At 43.3% G+C, this 15,858-nt stretch overlaps 1 protein-coding gene and 1 long non-coding RNA gene across 2 annotated transcripts in view; one reads left to right on the top strand and one right to left on the bottom strand.

Moving 5' to 3' along the window:
• Positions 1-15,858, top strand: part of IDO2 (indoleamine 2,3-dioxygenase 2) — a 39,996-nt gene that overhangs the window by 5,903 nt on the left and 18,235 nt on the right. Inside the window, exons 2-6 of the mRNA XM_045879886.2 lie at positions 3,382-3,501; positions 6,027-6,145; positions 8,325-8,339; positions 9,723-9,822; positions 11,179-11,296. Of these exons, the coding sequence (XP_045735842.1) occupies positions 3,382-3,501; positions 6,027-6,145; positions 8,325-8,339; positions 9,723-9,822; positions 11,179-11,296 (472 nt within the window). The remainder of the gene's footprint in view (positions 1-3,381; positions 3,502-6,026; positions 6,146-8,324; positions 8,340-9,722; positions 9,823-11,178; positions 11,297-15,858) is intronic.
• On the bottom strand, positions 6,139-14,147 carry LOC129045962 (uncharacterized). Its single transcript, XR_010409680.1, has 3 exons — positions 13,735-14,147; positions 12,670-12,983; positions 6,139-7,361 (listed from the first exon to the last, which is right to left on the bottom strand). It is a non-coding gene; the product is annotated as an uncharacterized LOC129045962 (long non-coding RNA).

Genomic DNA, 15,858 nt, shown 5'->3' with positions numbered 1-15,858 from the left:
TATAATCCAAAGTATAAAATAAATATATGTCTGTCTATACTGATATTTTTTAAAGATAATGTATGAATATTAATAAAATTTTAGGAAAAGGTATTTAGAACCCAGATTTTATTAACCATCCATAAGAACTAAAAAAAGTAAATTATCAGTCAAATCAAGAAATAAGAAAATATACTATCCAAGCACTTTGTCTCAAATGTTCAAAAATTATTCTAGCATCCTGAATCTAAATCAGAATAAAGGACTCAGGAAAGATGAAAAATGAGTATTTAAGAAACATCCCCAAACAATGAAATTAATGAAATATATGGTCAATTTTTGGGGGGGGGGTGTACAGTTAATTCTTAGTAATCACTACTAATGTGTCTGTGAAATAAGAAGGAATTTCTAAAATAATTTGTGCATGCATGTGTGTGTATGGACATAGTATTGTGGCCAAAGTGCATTAACATGATGATGGAGTTAAAATTCTATATTTATTTTTAACAAGATGTTAAAAAAAAAAGATGTGGAAGTTGTGAAAGTAAGATAATGTTTAGTTTATCATGCCATCTTACATAGTAAATTAACAAATATATGTATATTTAACAACAGCAAGGTGAGAAGATTTGCCTTATCAGTTATCATGACATAATACAAAACTACAAAAATTAAAATCAGTTGATATGGGGCCAGCAATAAACAGAGAGGACCACTGGATTGGCTACTTTTATCATAAACAAAAATAAATTCATTCCAGATGGGTTAAGAATTTATATGTAAAAGACAAAAATGTAAAAGTTATAGAAGAGAATTTAAAAGAATATGTACTTGGACTAAGGAAGATTTCCTAATGACTAAAATTGGGATATTTTTCTGATAGACCTCACTTTATTAAAATAGAACCTGCATTCATCAAAATAGACCATAAAGAAAATGAAAAGCCAAGCCATAAACTGAAAGATGACGTTATCACATATATAACTGAGAAAAAATTTGTATCCTGAATATACAAAGTTCTGGAAATAAAACAGAAAGACAAACAACCAAGTTAAAAAAAAAAAAAAGGTGCAGTAAACATGAACATTTTGCAAAATAGCAAACATGACTGACCAAGTGACATATGAAAGATGCTAACCTTTATTAATAATCAGGAAAATGAAAATTATAACTGTAATGAGATTGCATTTTACAACTTCTGTATTTTCTTTCCATCTTAAAACACAAATATGAAAACAAGTTGATTATTTTTTTTTTAAGATTTATTTATTTATTTGATAGAGAGCACAGGTGGGCAGAGTGGCAGGCAGAGGGAGAGGGAGAAGCAGGCTCTCCGCTGAGCAGGGAGCCGGATGTGGGGCTCAATCCTAGGACCCCAGGATCATGACCTGAGCCAAAGGCAGCCGCTTAACCGACTGAGCCACCCATGTGCCCCATAAGTTGATTGCTTTAAATTGAGGAAAACATTAAGTTTATGACTCATTCTTCCCCTAACCATTTCATCGTTTTTTGTAGAAAAAACTTCCACTACGAAGAAGAGTATTTGTTGTTGCTGTTTATTTTTTTTCTAAATATATTTTTTTTCATTTTTAATTATTTGTGTTTGCTTGGAAGGGAGAGTCCAGGGACTCTGGAATGTGCAAGAAATTTCCAAGAAAACCTCTAACCAAGAGCCACATTTCCAACTCAGACTTTGTTCCTTTCCCTTAAGGCTGCATTAGAGGTAGCCAAGAGGGGCTTATGGCTATTGAACGTCTGAAATGTGGTTAAGACAAATTAATAAGCCACTCACTGGATTTTGAAGACTTACTATAAAAAGAACACAATATCTCAAAAATTTTATACTGACCATGTGTTGATAATATTGTGGATATACTGACATAGAAAAATATGTTATTAAAACGAATTTCATGTTTCTTTTTAGTATTTTTTTTTTATGTCACTGCTAGAAAATTTGAAATTACAAGTGTGGCTCTCATATTTTTATCAGGGAGTGCTAACTTGAGAAAGCAGGACAGTGATCAGTAGAACTTAAGTAACACCCTGGCTCAGTCCCTCCCAGGTCTGTGACCCAATACCTACCCTCTCTGACTGTTTTGTCCTGTGGATTTGGCGGGAAGATGGAACACCATCTGGCGTGGGAAGTTTTTAGCATCCTGCCTAGTAAACACTTTAGTTAGGAGCCTTATAACAAGTACTCAATAACTATTAGAATTTTCAGGCTGCTTCCTGTTGAAATGCAACATTTCAGCGGCCACCACCCCGCCCCCCTTCACCCCATACACACACGCAAGCACGGAAGCCTAGAGCACGTCGCATTTGCGATTCTATCAGAGCCAATTTTAAGGAGGAATAAACACGCAGTTGCGAGGGGCGGACAGACGCGGAAAGCTGCCCTCTAGCGGAGAGCAGAGGGAGGACTCCGCGAGCTGCCGGGAGGGAGCCCAGGCGGGAGGAGCAGCGGGTCTGAGGCTGCTCGGGGGTGCCTGGAGCTTAAAAGGATACACAAGACGTCCGCCACCACCTTTTGCGGCACTTAAGGACCCCGGAGAGGGGAAGATCTGGATGAGGCTGTGTCTAGAGCTGGGCCAGCCATGGGAGGAAGGAGGAGAGCAGAGGTGGGGAGGGGGCGTGCCAGGAAGCTGGAGCTCCTTGTTGGTGTCAACCAAGACAGGCAAGGCTGTTCCAGGCAAAAGTGAGAAACCCATTGTTCTTTAGGCAGGGCTGTCAATAATTAACTTCTGTGAAAGGTGTGGCTTTCATGAGGACGCCATCAGTAAACTTCCAGGTGACACATTTCCACGAGGAAAAGGGCATGGAGAGGTGAAAACACCCAGCCAGGGTCATCGGAAGAGTTCAAACAGGGACTGCACACCCTTTGGCCCAGCTCGGCTAATGCCCTAATGCCTAGGGATTTGGTCAAATTCCCAACTCCACTGGGCCTCCTTTTACTTCGGAATTAAGCGGAGTCAGGCCCGCTGCACAGGCTTGTTACCGGGGTTACAGGATGTCAAGGAAGCAGAGCTGCCTTGATAGGTAGGGCTATAAAAGTTGCCACGGTACGCTCCGTGAAGTAAACGATCCCGGTCTCGGGAATTCATTGTACGAGAACGCTCTAACCAATCTGTCAGTTCGGTGGAGGCGACCAGTGGTTGGCACAACCACGGGGGCCATAAGGGAGCTTGGGTGGAGTGGTTCGGTACATCCTGAACAATGTTGCCCGGAATCCCTCCATACTGCAGGGTCCTCAGATCAGGGGGAGAATGGGTGTGCACGGAGGCTCTTCGTTCCTCCACAAAAATATAACCTGTTCCCTACACCTGACGAGCCCTTCCAGTCAGAGAACCCCTGTGCCCATCCTCAGCCCTGCAGCTGATAATGTGTGCATATTGTCTTGAACAGATGCCCCTGCTGGACTGCCGGTTCCTCAAGAGTTACCGGGAACAGCGCCTGGCCCACTTGGTCCTGAGCTTCATGACCATGGGCTACGTCTGGCAGAGAGGAGAGACACAGCCGGAAAAGGTACGGGGCAAGTAGATGCCCGCCTTGCAGTCCGGCAGGTGGGCTGTTCCTGGAATGCGCTCCCTGCTTGGCCCCCCACTGTTTTTCTGGAAGATAAGTCCTTTCTTGTTCTTTTCTCTGGCTATCCATTGAAGGAAGGGCAAGTGGCCCACTTCAATGAAAGAATTTTTTTCCCTAAGAAGGTAATTTTCTTTTTTTTTTTTTTAGAACTTGTAGCCATTTCTCCCTTTCATTAGCTTTCACATCTGTTTTCTTTCTGGCAATAATGCTTCAAGATGCATTTGAAAGTAAGAACTGAGGTCTCATAAAATACTTAATGATAGCTTACCTTTTACCGCATTTTGTCTGCCTCTGCACATACATTATCTCTTGATTTTCACAATCCCATAAAGTAAGTAAAACTCCACTATGCCCATTTTACAGATAGCTGAGGACTACAGAAGATAAAGTCCTTGTCCGAGGTCAAAGAGCAAGTCAGTGTAAAATGCAAGGCCATGCTCAGACCTTCTGATTCACCAATGCAAACCTCTTTCCCTAGAGGCACTCTCTGACATTAACAAGATTAATTTTAAATTTTTAATACTCCTTTCTTTCTACTGATTATTGGTCTCTTAATAATGTATTTAAATCTCTTCTGAATCGTGACTTAACGTTTTATGGTTTCAGCTTGAACCTTGCAAGGTGAAGTCTCTGAGTTCCACTGACAGCAGTAGTAAAAAGCACTACTCCCTCTCATTTTGCAGAAGTGTCCCTTTTCCAGGAATTGGAGTTTACATTGTTCCAGTACTTCATGTTTACTGAGCAGCCCCAGCCTATTTGGTTTGCTTGATTGATCCTGCCTCTTTTCTTCCAAGTAAACACGGGAAACTCCCATGGGAAAAGGAAGGGAGGTTGAGAAATGAGAGAGGAGGAAAGTATAGAGTTGCTTCAGAGTTTTTAAATGTTAGGACATCTTATTTTTAAAAATTGTGTGCCTGATATAAGAAAGTATGGAATCTAGGCACACTACCAACCATCCCACTGGGCCCCCCTCCCCCTTGGGTTCTCCAAACCATAATCCTAGATGGGGGAAGGAGTGGAGTGAAGAAGGCTGACAGGAGAGGGAGTCTCTAACGAGGTGTGTCCATTCACTTCCAGGTGAACAGGAAACCCCTGGCCATGGCCTCAGATCATCCCTGACTTTCTCTGCGTCTCATCTTTTAACTTTTCACTGAAATAGACACTGCCCTTCTGCACTGCCCTCCTCATCCCCTGATTCCCAAGGAAAGCTAAACTTCAGTTTGAATTTTAAGACTCTTTAAACTTCTTTATTGTTTTCCACCTAAAAAACAGTTCTGTCCCAAGTCTAATCTAAAAATCTAAGGGAAAGCAAAGGCAGAAGTGGGGCTCTTTTAATAGATACTTTTATCTTAGGGGGAAATAAAAATGGAAGTGGGAGATAGGGAGCATGAGAGTGTTCTTTTGGATCCAAACTAATTTAGCCTTGTCCGCAAATAAGAGACCCTTTCTGGTCTCCCATAGATCTGAATAGTTTTTCTGGACTTGTGGGCAGATGAGTCTCTTTGGAGTGGTCCTCAGATAACTTAGGGGTTGAAAGGCAACTGTCTTGGGCGCCTGGGTGGCTCAGTCGTTAAGCATCTGCCTTCGGCTCAGGTCATGATCCCAGGGTCCTGGGATCGAGCCCCACATCGGGCTCCCTGCTCCACCGGAAGCCTGCTTCTCCCTCTCCCATTCCCCGTGCTTGTGTTCCCTCTCTCGCTGTGTCTCTCTCTGTCAAATAAATAAATAAAATCTTAAAAAAAAAAAAAAAAGAAAGGGAACTGTCTTGAGGTCACTTACTTGAAGGTATTATTGGGTTTGACTTATGAAGTGATGGACAGAGTTGGCTGCCACACAGGATGAAGTGTTCTATCCTCCTCATTCCTCTTCCTGAGTGACACATAAACACACACACACGTACGTGTGTACATACATACCCACATGTGTAAATATGCTTGTGTTCTTATACACACAGATATATCAACATATTTATGTAGTTGTCTCTGTCTATAGATAAGTAGATAGAGATAGAGATTTTTTTCCCACTACACATCAACCCAGTTCATGTTCAAACATTTGGTCAAACATTTGATGCCCTTCTTTGTAGTCAGTTTTCAGAGATCATTTTATGCTATATCTGTATGTATGTGCTCCAGCTTTGTAATATTATTATATATTTCAGCTTGTACTTATAAACAATATATCCACTAGATTGTAAACAGAAAAAAAATATGAAAGTGAGGTGTGTATTTATGGATCACTCAGATAATATCAGTTTTATTGCCCAGGTCATTTCTCTACCACAGGATTGCTGGAATAGAGGGCAACCATGACTACTTCCTCTGTGGCATTCTTTCAAGAATATACTAGTCGTATATTCTATCATATCGTATTGTATCACAGTCATATGTATCTGGATTTATCTATCTGCTGTATATTCTGTCTATCGTATCATGATCGTATATATCTGGATTTATATCTAAAAGGTTCTGCCAAGAAATCTTGCCCTTCCCCTTGTTGAAGTCTCCAGAAACTTGGGGCTCCCTCCTATCCTGGTCCACTCAGACCTGGTGCTGACAAACTGGACCCCTAGGGATCCAGAAAGGTAAGATGCAGAGTGAGTGCTTTGGATGTGAACAGACTGAAACTGAGTAAAGGGCAGCCCTGTGACTTTTACTCTTCCTACAGTAAAGGCCCTGGGTTTTTCAGCCACTTGCAATTAGAGATGTTCATATTTATTATCTACTTTATGGTTGCAAAGCAGGATCAGCCTGAACACAAGTTCAAAAATCACAATTCCCAGCAGTTTCACTCTGAATACATTGGTCCAAGCTACATTTTTCTTGTTTGCTCGTTTGCTTCCACATCCGATCTCAACTTGACCTTCAAGCTCCTGCATGATTAGACTTCGCTCATTCTTTCTCATCAAATTATCTCCTGTGCCCTAACACGCCCTCCATTCATGTCAAATTAGGACCAGTGACTTCAGTAAGTGATCATGATGTAGCGATCATAAATGAATGATTATGGGTGAATTAGGCATAGGGCTCTAGATAAGCTGGATTGAGAATTTGATGAATAATGCCATCTCTTCTACCTAGTTGGCATCAATCCTCTGAAAGCTGGTTTGGGAATGTAGGTAGGCAGTAGTCTAAAGAAGTAGCGAGAATTTTTTAACAAACAATCAATAGTCAGAATGGGTGGAAGAGAGGAAGTATTTAATTTCCCTTTGAACTTTATTATCACAGCCAAATTTATTTCAGGCTATAGATGCAAGAGAGAGTGCTTTGTGACTTCATAAAATAGCTAAAGGGACATTTAGGTTAGATGTGAGGAGGAACTTCTTTAGCATGAGGTTTGTGGGTAACCACAGGATTTCAGAGATGATGGAAATCTGTTCTAGAGGATTAAACACTTAACAGACAATATACCTTTCTGGACTAATTTGTGTGGCCTTTGGAAGAAGTGAGGTCATCTCATCTCTCTAAGGAGCTCTGAGCTCTGGGAGGATACATTTTCCATAATTATTAATAATGATCTTTGACCAATTCTGCTTTCATAACAAAATTGATGACCAATATTCTCATAAAAAGCTGCTAAATCTGGCTCAGAGATTTGACAGAAAAAAAATTATAAATATATGTGTAGAAATGATTCTGGTCGGGGTGCCTAGGCGGTTCAGTGGGTTAAGCGTCTGCCTTCGGCTCAGGTCATGATCCCAGGGTCCTTCGATAGAGCCCCACATCAGGCTCCCTGCTCAGTGGGGAGCCTGCTTCTCCTTCTCCCTCTGCAGCTTCCCCTGTTGTGCACTCTCTTTCTCTCTGACAAATAAATAAATAAAATCTGTAAGATAAAAAAAATAAACCTCATGCAAGCAAGTTTATTACCACATTTAAAAAAAAATTCAGACTTTTACAAAAAAAAAAAAAATCAGGAAGTAGCTTGGTGAGGGGGTGAAATTTGACCTAGGTACATGCTAAAGGCGAGTAAGAGTAGAAGAGCTACAATAGAAACGTGGGTTTGTGGCAATTACAAACATATAAAAGGAAGAAGATAATTTATGATGCTGGCCACAGGCTAAATGTTCTGGGGCTCGTGTATGAGCTGAGATTTAGCTCCCTCTTTGTCACACAGTGGCTTGCAGGAGAGGAAAACTTCTCCCTCTTCCCTTCTAGGTTCTTTGGCTGGTTTGATAATTAACTTGACGTAAGAGAGATTAATAAGAGAAAAACAAATTTAATTTTGTGCATGCAGGAGCCCATAAAAATCTGAGACTCAAACAGGTGACCAAAACAAGCAGCTTCTATACCTTTTACACAAGAAAGCAATACATTTGGGAAGGATTGATAAGACAAAGGGGTTTGGACTTGGGGCAGCAAATTAGGGAAGAAGTAATAAGATGTGTTTTCTCAGGCTCGTCAGCCCTAAATTCCCTATTGCAGGTGATAAGGACACTTTCTATTCTCCTGGTTCAGGAGGATACCTTTCATGTAGCAGATTTATTTCCTGCTTTCAGGGGAGCTAAGGTCAGAGTGTGCTTCTTGTACCAGCTCTTTCTTAAGTAATGTTAGTTCAAATGATGAGTGTGCCAAAGCAGTGCATTTTGGGGTGGCAGATTCTGCTCACAGTGTAGTCACTAACTGTGACGTCCAAAGTGTGCATGGGTATGTGTGTGCACACAAATGTGCATGCCTGTGTATTTGTGACTGCAAAAGGCATATCCGGTGTACAAACTGATTTGTTCTTTTATTTTCTTTTTCTCTTTGTGGTTGTCAATACCGAAGACCCTTGGAAATTGGGTAAGTTCTCCGAAGTCCTTCACTCACTTTAGAATCCATGTGAACTCAAAGCTTACAATAAATAAAAGAGAAAGGCATACCAATTTTTTATGTATGGTATATAAACTATCTAAAAATGCCCGAAAAACGACTAGAAGGACATGTGCCAAAAATTAACAGCGCAAAAGTTAACAGTGGTGCCCTGCTTTGTAAGGATTAGGGGATTCATTTTCTTTACTATGTTTTCCAATCTGTGCATAAGGCAACAAGTAAAGTGCAATGCAAAAAAAAAAAAAAAAACTTTACCAAGTTTCTAATTCTCTGTGATTCTTTGAAGTCTGATGATCTGAAAAAGATCTCTGGTCTCACCATAAGGTCTATGAACGGCCCAGCTGCAGGCAGCGGTTGCTCCAGCTACAAAAGAATCCCTTTGCAATGTCTTGTTTTACACGGACTGGCGCTCATGGGGCAGGCCTGCTCCAGACATCCTCAGTCTCCTCTTTCCCCAGCGAGCAAAATTACCCTCTAAAGGAGCCAAACCTCAGCTCAGGAGGGGGTTCAGTATAAAAGTTGTAGCTCAGAAGATGGAGGGTGGAAAGGCAAAGACACCACCTTCCACGCTATCGTCTCTGCTGGCACAATGGAGTTCCGGACCTATTTTTCTTTTGTGTTTGTTTTTCATCTCTCGTCGTGCGTAAGATGTTAGAGGCAGAAGTGACTTATGGAGTGAAGTTTTCGGTTTTATAGACTGGATCGACGTCTGGGATATTTGCATCCATATGATAACTGGTCATTTAAAATCGATCCCTGTTTAACAGTCTTCCTGCTGTCATTCTACTATAATACAGCACTTGGGGGAAAAAAATAAATCACTGATGAGAAAGAGCACTAGTCTGAGTTATGAGATATTCCTGCCCTGGTCCTGGGACTCATCAGCTGCATGGGGAAACCACTGTGCTTCTCTGGGCCATAGTTTCATGTCTAAAAGAGGAGCATGGAATTAGCTATGGCCTGTGGTCACTATGGCTCCGAGACTCTCTGCCCCTGACAGGAATGGTGTGATGGGCCCCAGCTGGAGAATCAGCAGGGCCTGCCCACTTATGCTTCAGCTGATCCCCTCGGGAAACGGGCAAGGACCATCAGGGCCATGCTAGACTTTGACAGTCTTCAGGTCCTGTGAATGGGGGCTGGAATAGATCTGCTCTCTCTTTCTCTCTCTTTTTTTTTTTTTTTTTTGGAATATGGCTGGAGGCGGAGGCTCCTCCCCAGGGCAGTCCTGTGGAGCCGAGAGGGTTTCTTTCAGAGTCCACTTGCTCTCATGGTTGTCTCACTCTGAGGTGGCCTGGGGCTGTGCGCCTCGCGGTGTCCAAGCCTCGCTAACCATGTGGTCATTTCCTTCCCAAGGAACTTGGACCTCATTGTCTCATTTCCTGGGGGGGAGAGCCTGCGTGGCTTTATACTGGTGACTGTTTTGGTGGAGAAGGCAGCAGTGCCTGGGATTAAGGTATTGTCTTCACAGAACTTTTTTTTTTTTCCTAAATGAGCAATTAGTGTGAGCTTTACTTCCCACCAAGTCCCTCTCCCTGTGGTGAACTAATCAATATAGATGGACAGGCTTTGTCCTGCTTGGTTTATGTCTGAGCTCTAGCCCACAGAGATCTCTGCCGTTCCTCAACCACCGTAAAACTTGGAATGACCATTTGTCCACTCAACAGACTAGCTTAGTTCTAAGCAATGGATGTCTCTGGGGGAACAAAACAGACACTGCTCTGGCCTCCACAGAAGCTCACCGTCCAGTGGAGGAAGATGGGCCGATATATAGGGTAACAAGAAAAAAAAAGCAGTGTTTCATGAAAAGACATCTAAAACCTAATCCAGACTTGCAGGGTCAGGCAAAGGGAAATGAGAGCTGGAGTTAATATCCTCATGATGTACAGGAATTAATCAGGGGGTGGGAATGGGGGGTGGGGAGTGGTATTCCTGGCCCAGAGAACTGTTATGCAAAGCTTCAGAGGACAATGAATCATCATTGAGATTCCCTAGCCCTGGGGGTGGGGGGAGTTGCAAATTTGAATTCCTTCAGGGGTCAGGTGGGTACAGAGAGGTCAGGTGTAAGACAAAAGAAGGTGGAGTGGCAGGTGATCAGCTAGAGATTGTGTGCCTTATTTAAGTGAGATATTTAAGTGAGATTTGTGTCTTTCCTCACTTGCTGCCTTCCCTGTTAAGCATACTTTGAGTGCTTACTGTGTCCTCAGTAGAGTGACCAGATTGTGGTACAATTATTTTAGCTCCCCTCTTTCCCTCTCAAAAGTGAAACTGTATGGCCACTTTACTTCTCATTCTTGTGTTTAGTTCATTGAAAGATACGGAGTAAAGTATTGGTCTTCCAAATACAGCTTACATGAGGTGGAGACTGCTGGAGACAAGGAAGGCTTCCTGGTGGAGGGGGCTCTGAAGCTAAAGGATCTACAGAATCTGTCCGATTTTATGTACAGCAGAGCTCAGGAGTGAGGGTGCCCCAGTTCAAGATCACAGAAGGAGCAAGCAGAAGTAGAAATGATCATAATATGAGATAAATACAGAAGAAGGAACAAAATTGATAGGGTTATGCCCTTGAGAGTTACAAGAAGTAGTAGCCAATGGGAAAGATTCAGAAAGACTTAATTAGGGATCTATCTGGGAGTGCCCAGAAAGATTCTGGCTCTCAGGACATCTAGTTCAGGAATGCCCCCCAGGGAGCCCTGCCAAACAGCCCAGCAGTCAGAGCGGTGCCCTTCCTCTAGGTTCCCCCAGCTCTGCCTCTCTCTCACTCTCAGCGGACTGAATGCTCCTGAACTGAGTGAATGAATCTCCTCCGCAGGCACTTGTTGAGGCCGTGAATGCCATCTCACAGCGCAGCCAGAACGCCCTGCTCCAGGCCATGCAGCGACTGAGACTCTCCATTCAGGAGATCACCAGAACCTTAGGACAAATGCACGGTATGAGGCTCCTGAAGAGTGAGGGCTCTGCTTGGGGCAAAGGGGCCTGGAAGTTTGGCAACGTCCACAAGATGGCGCGGGTGCATTAGCTTTGTTTTAAGGCACCCACTTGTTCGTGCTCCTGGAAAATGATCTCTCAGTTTGCAGGGATTTTCTTGTGGGTTTATCCTACTTTATATTCTCTTGTGATTTGGTGGCTTCTTCTTCTTGTTGGCCATGTATTTCTTTGCATGTCGAGGTCTTGCATGAAACTGGGGAGGGAGGGGTGAAGCACGCCACATTGGTTGTACATGCCTCTATCCAGCAACGTGAGGTTACTGCAGGGCAGAATTAGGGTATGAGGGAGTTTGGGCTTACACTCTCTAAAGCCTCTTTGATTCTTGTTCTCATGTGGGACCTGAGATGACTGACGTTGGCTTTGGGCCTTATCTGAGGGCCCTTCCTGTGCTCCTCCACTGTGGCTACTTTAGGGATGAGTTATCATAGGTGTGGCCAGTTAAATGCAGCCACCCCCCCTCCCCCCGCTTCCTGGGGTTGATTATATCTTATTTTGATGACTGCAGCTCTTCAACTTCCTCTATCAGAAGAATCTAGAAAATGTAACTAATGTGTGTTTAAGGAAGGTGTGGGAGAGGGGTGTGATCTGTTTAACAAGGGGTGAGGATCTAAGTATCAGTTCCCCTCAATCCTGCTGCACTGACGGAGGGAGTCCAGGAAAAGAGCGGTTTACGAGAAAGGACTGGAGGGAGGGTGGGAGCGAGGGAGGACATGGGGTGGTGCCCAGCTTTATGGCCTTCTATTAAAGGAGTAAATTTATTTGTCATCTCAGACTCTACACGAGTGGAAATCCATCTGAAATCACAGTGTTATGTATTATGGAAATAAGACATTTTCAACTTCTTGTTTTATATTTCAGATTCACATTTCCTCCATTTCCCTGAGTTTTAATTTTAAAGCCCTCCGGATCACATCAGGAGGTCTCCTGCCAAACAAGCTCTCCAACCTGGGTGATGTGGATTTTAGCCTTGCCGAGGGACCCTGAGTCTGTTACTCAGGACACCGAGACCAGGGAAGGCTCACTGCAGGTGCATTCAGATCATATGGATGAGCCAAAGCGAGTAGTCTGGAAGCTCTGGAGAGGCCCTCCCCCCATCACAGCCTGCAGCAGTGGGATGGCACAGCTGTCCCATCACAGGCTTTTCTTGTGCTCCTTGTCAGAGGCACTTCCTTCTTCAGCCCGGGCCAGCCCCAGGGCTCTCTTGACTATCACCTGTAGGAGGTTTGATGGCTAGGGGAGGTACCAGGGCCACTTCCCTTGTTTCCCCGAAAGGCAACTTTTCCCACACAGACATACTGTCTCTTAAAGGTTTTACCTGTGGTCACTGCGGTGAAATAGATGAGTGCATCATTGTGCATTTTCCATCGCGACTGTCATGTGCCTGCCGTCTGTGTCCTCGCTTGTGACGCTGGCAGGCTCGGGACATGCCTGTAATCAACAGCATGCAGGGGCGCCTGGGTGGCTCAGTTGGTTAAGCGACTGCCTTCGGCTCAGGTCATGATCCTGGAGTCCCTGGATCGAGTCCCGCATCGGGCTCCCTGCTCGGCGGGGGGTCTGCTTCTCCCTCTGATCCTCTTCCCTCTCGTGCTCTCTGTCTCTCATTCTCTCTCTCAAATAAATAAATAAAATCTTTAAAACAAAACAAAACAACAAAAAAACAGCATGCAGCAGAAGTGACCCCACATGAGCTGAGGCAAGGGTAGAGGAGGGAGGGGATGCGACTGCCACCTTGTATACGAAGTCACCACCCAAAAATGCCACTCACTCTGAGGCCATGGCTGTGAATGAGGGTGTCAGGCCACACAGGGGGGCCATATGTAGATGCTCCGGTTGGCACCTGACCCGGGAGCGAATGAGCCCTTGGTTTGATTCTAGGTTCCCAGCCTCAGATCATCCTCAGTCTTCAAGTCTTCCCACCTGAGGACCCAAACACTATCAGAAGAATCTAGAAAATGTAACTAATGTGTGTTTAAGGAAGGTGTGGGAGAGGGGTGTGATCTGTTTAACAAGGGGTGAGGATCTAAGCAGAGGAAAGCCATCCACTGTGTCCTGTCCAAATTTCTAACCCACAGAATCCATGAGCGTAACGTACTGGCTGCCTGACTTCGGAGTGGTTTGTAATGCAGCCAGAGTAAACAGAGAAATGAAATTACAAAAATAAGAAATACTAGAAACTGCAAGGTTTACGGAATCACACAGGTTTGTTTGTCACTGTGTCTGGTTTATGGTTAATGGCATTTTTTCCTGCGTGATCAGCCGAGCTCAGCTGCACTTCTTCCCTCTGCTTTCTCCCAGAAAATGGAGCTCACCCAAACATTCTTTCTTTCTGAGCTCAACTTTAGCAAGAGCGGTGGAGTCTCCTCCCTTCCTCCATACATACCTCATTGCCAGGCAGGACAGCCTGAAAACATGCCCGAGGCAGAGGAGAAGGTACTCTTCTTTGTAAGGCTGCAATTTGCTTTGCTGAGGAATCCCTTGCTGTCACTTGGCCTTGGCCTAGCCCACATGTGACTTCTACCTCACAGCCTTACATAATCCTCACCACGGACTGGAAAATAAAACCAGATGACTCCGTTTTCACAGCCTGAGTCTTCTTTTTTTTTTTTTTTTTTAAGATTTTATTTTTATTTTTGACAGAGAGAGAGAGTGTACAAGCAGGGGAAGCAGCAGGCAGAGGGAGAGGGAGAAGCAGGCTCCCTGGCTCAGCAGGCTCCCCAATGCGGGGCTCGATCCCAGGACCCTGGGATCATGACCTGAGCCAAAGGCAGCCGCTTAACTGTCTGAGCCACCCAGGCGCCCCCACAGCCTGACTCTTCTTAAGGCAGAAGTCCGCACCAGCAATACACTAATAGACAGTGCCCCACCTCACTGCATTGCTGGCTGCCAGTCAGCACTGGGCACCTGCGGGATCCCTGGCTGTGCCCCTCTTCTTCGTGATTTGCAGAGAACTTGACCTGGTCTGAGTGTTGTGCTCTGTTGGAAGGCTAAAATATGTTTGGATTTCCAAGCATCCAGATTACACTGGGATGTCTTTTGGCATGTTTCTCAATAGCTCTTGTTGTTGTTTTTTTCTTTTTTAAAATTTTATTTTATTGTTATGTTAATCACCATACATTACATCATTAGTTTTAGATGTAGTGTTCCATGATTCATTGTTTGTGTATGACACCCAGTGCTCCATGCAGAACGTGCCCTCTTTGATACCCAACACCAGGCTAACCCATCCCCCACACCCTCCTCTCTAGAACCCTCAGTTTGTTTCTCAGAGTCCATAGGCTCTCATGGTTCGTCTCCCCCTCCAATTTCCCCCCCTTCATTTTTCCCTTCCTACTATCTTTTTTTTTTTTAAACATATAATGTATTATTTGTTTCAGAGGTACAGGTCTGTGATTCAACAGTCTTCAATAGCTCTTGTTTTTGAGAATTAATTTCCTCCTTAGAAAAGCTGAGGGGTAAATTGCTCTCCAAAAAGCCGTGGACATTTTTACCTCGTATTTCCTTATGCATCAACACAATTTCTAGCTACTCCCTGACCGATTGGTAGCTGTAAGAATTTATCCTTTAATAGTAGAGCAAGGAGTCAAAAAGTTTCTTTCTAACAGTTTGGTATGTGTTTAAATCAGGTTTCTTAATCAGTGAATTGGTGCAAAATGGTAACGTCAACTTCAGCTACCGGCCCCATCTGATTGGCCCACTTAATTTTGTCTAAGGGCTTTTTTCCTAATTTGAGAACTTATTTTGTCTAAAACCAATTGGAAACAAAATTCTTGTTTTCATTTTCTTAATCTTAAATTGAAGCTTAAAAGTGGCGTGTAATTAGGACACTCTTAGATTTGTTGAAAGCATTTTTGACATCTATATAAAAGAATTTGTGATAAAGTTAGTATATCCAGGTGCTCACCAAAGAACCATTTAACAACTAAGTTTTGTTTTGTTTGTAACTGATCCATTTTCACCCATTTATAATCAGTAGGAAAGACTGTCTGGATGTTGGGGCAGCTCTATGCTTTGGGTCTGTAACCTGTAATAACTGAATTCAGTACCCTAGATTTATGTTTAGCTGTTAGGACTTTCTTGATGAAAGTTATTTTCCTTCCCTTCCCAGCCTACCGGTATTTCTCTTCATGACTTCTGGAGCATGAGCTCCCTGTGCTGTCTGAAGAAGGTATTACAGTTAGAACCATGTACTGGTGATAAAAGTCTTTGCTAGCAATAAAAGCAGTCCTTAACCTTTGAAAAAATAAAATAAAAAATAAAACCCATTGGAAAATAATTAACATGGAATTCTTCTCTACTGAATACCACAGGATTATACGACCACATTCATATCTCTAAAGATACCTTCTCTCGTGGATTAGTTACACACGGTAATCTGGTTATACCCTGGTCACATGAGCCATCGTATTTTATCTTAAATCCAATTTTATTATGTCAGTGCATCAAATCCAGAAGGATGCCCACACAAAACCAGTTCTCCAAATATTGAAGAGTCCCATTAAGTCTT

Source organism: Mirounga angustirostris, unplaced genomic scaffold, assembly GCF_029215605.1.
Source record: "Mirounga angustirostris isolate CCGP_5_RB_7025 unplaced genomic scaffold, mMirAng1.0.hap1 SCAF_2, whole genome shotgun sequence".
Lineage (NCBI taxonomy): Eukaryota > Metazoa > Chordata > Mammalia > Carnivora > Phocidae > Mirounga > Mirounga angustirostris.
The sequence above is the reverse complement of the archived record's forward strand: the minus strand, read 5'-3'. Positions and strand labels throughout refer to the sequence as shown.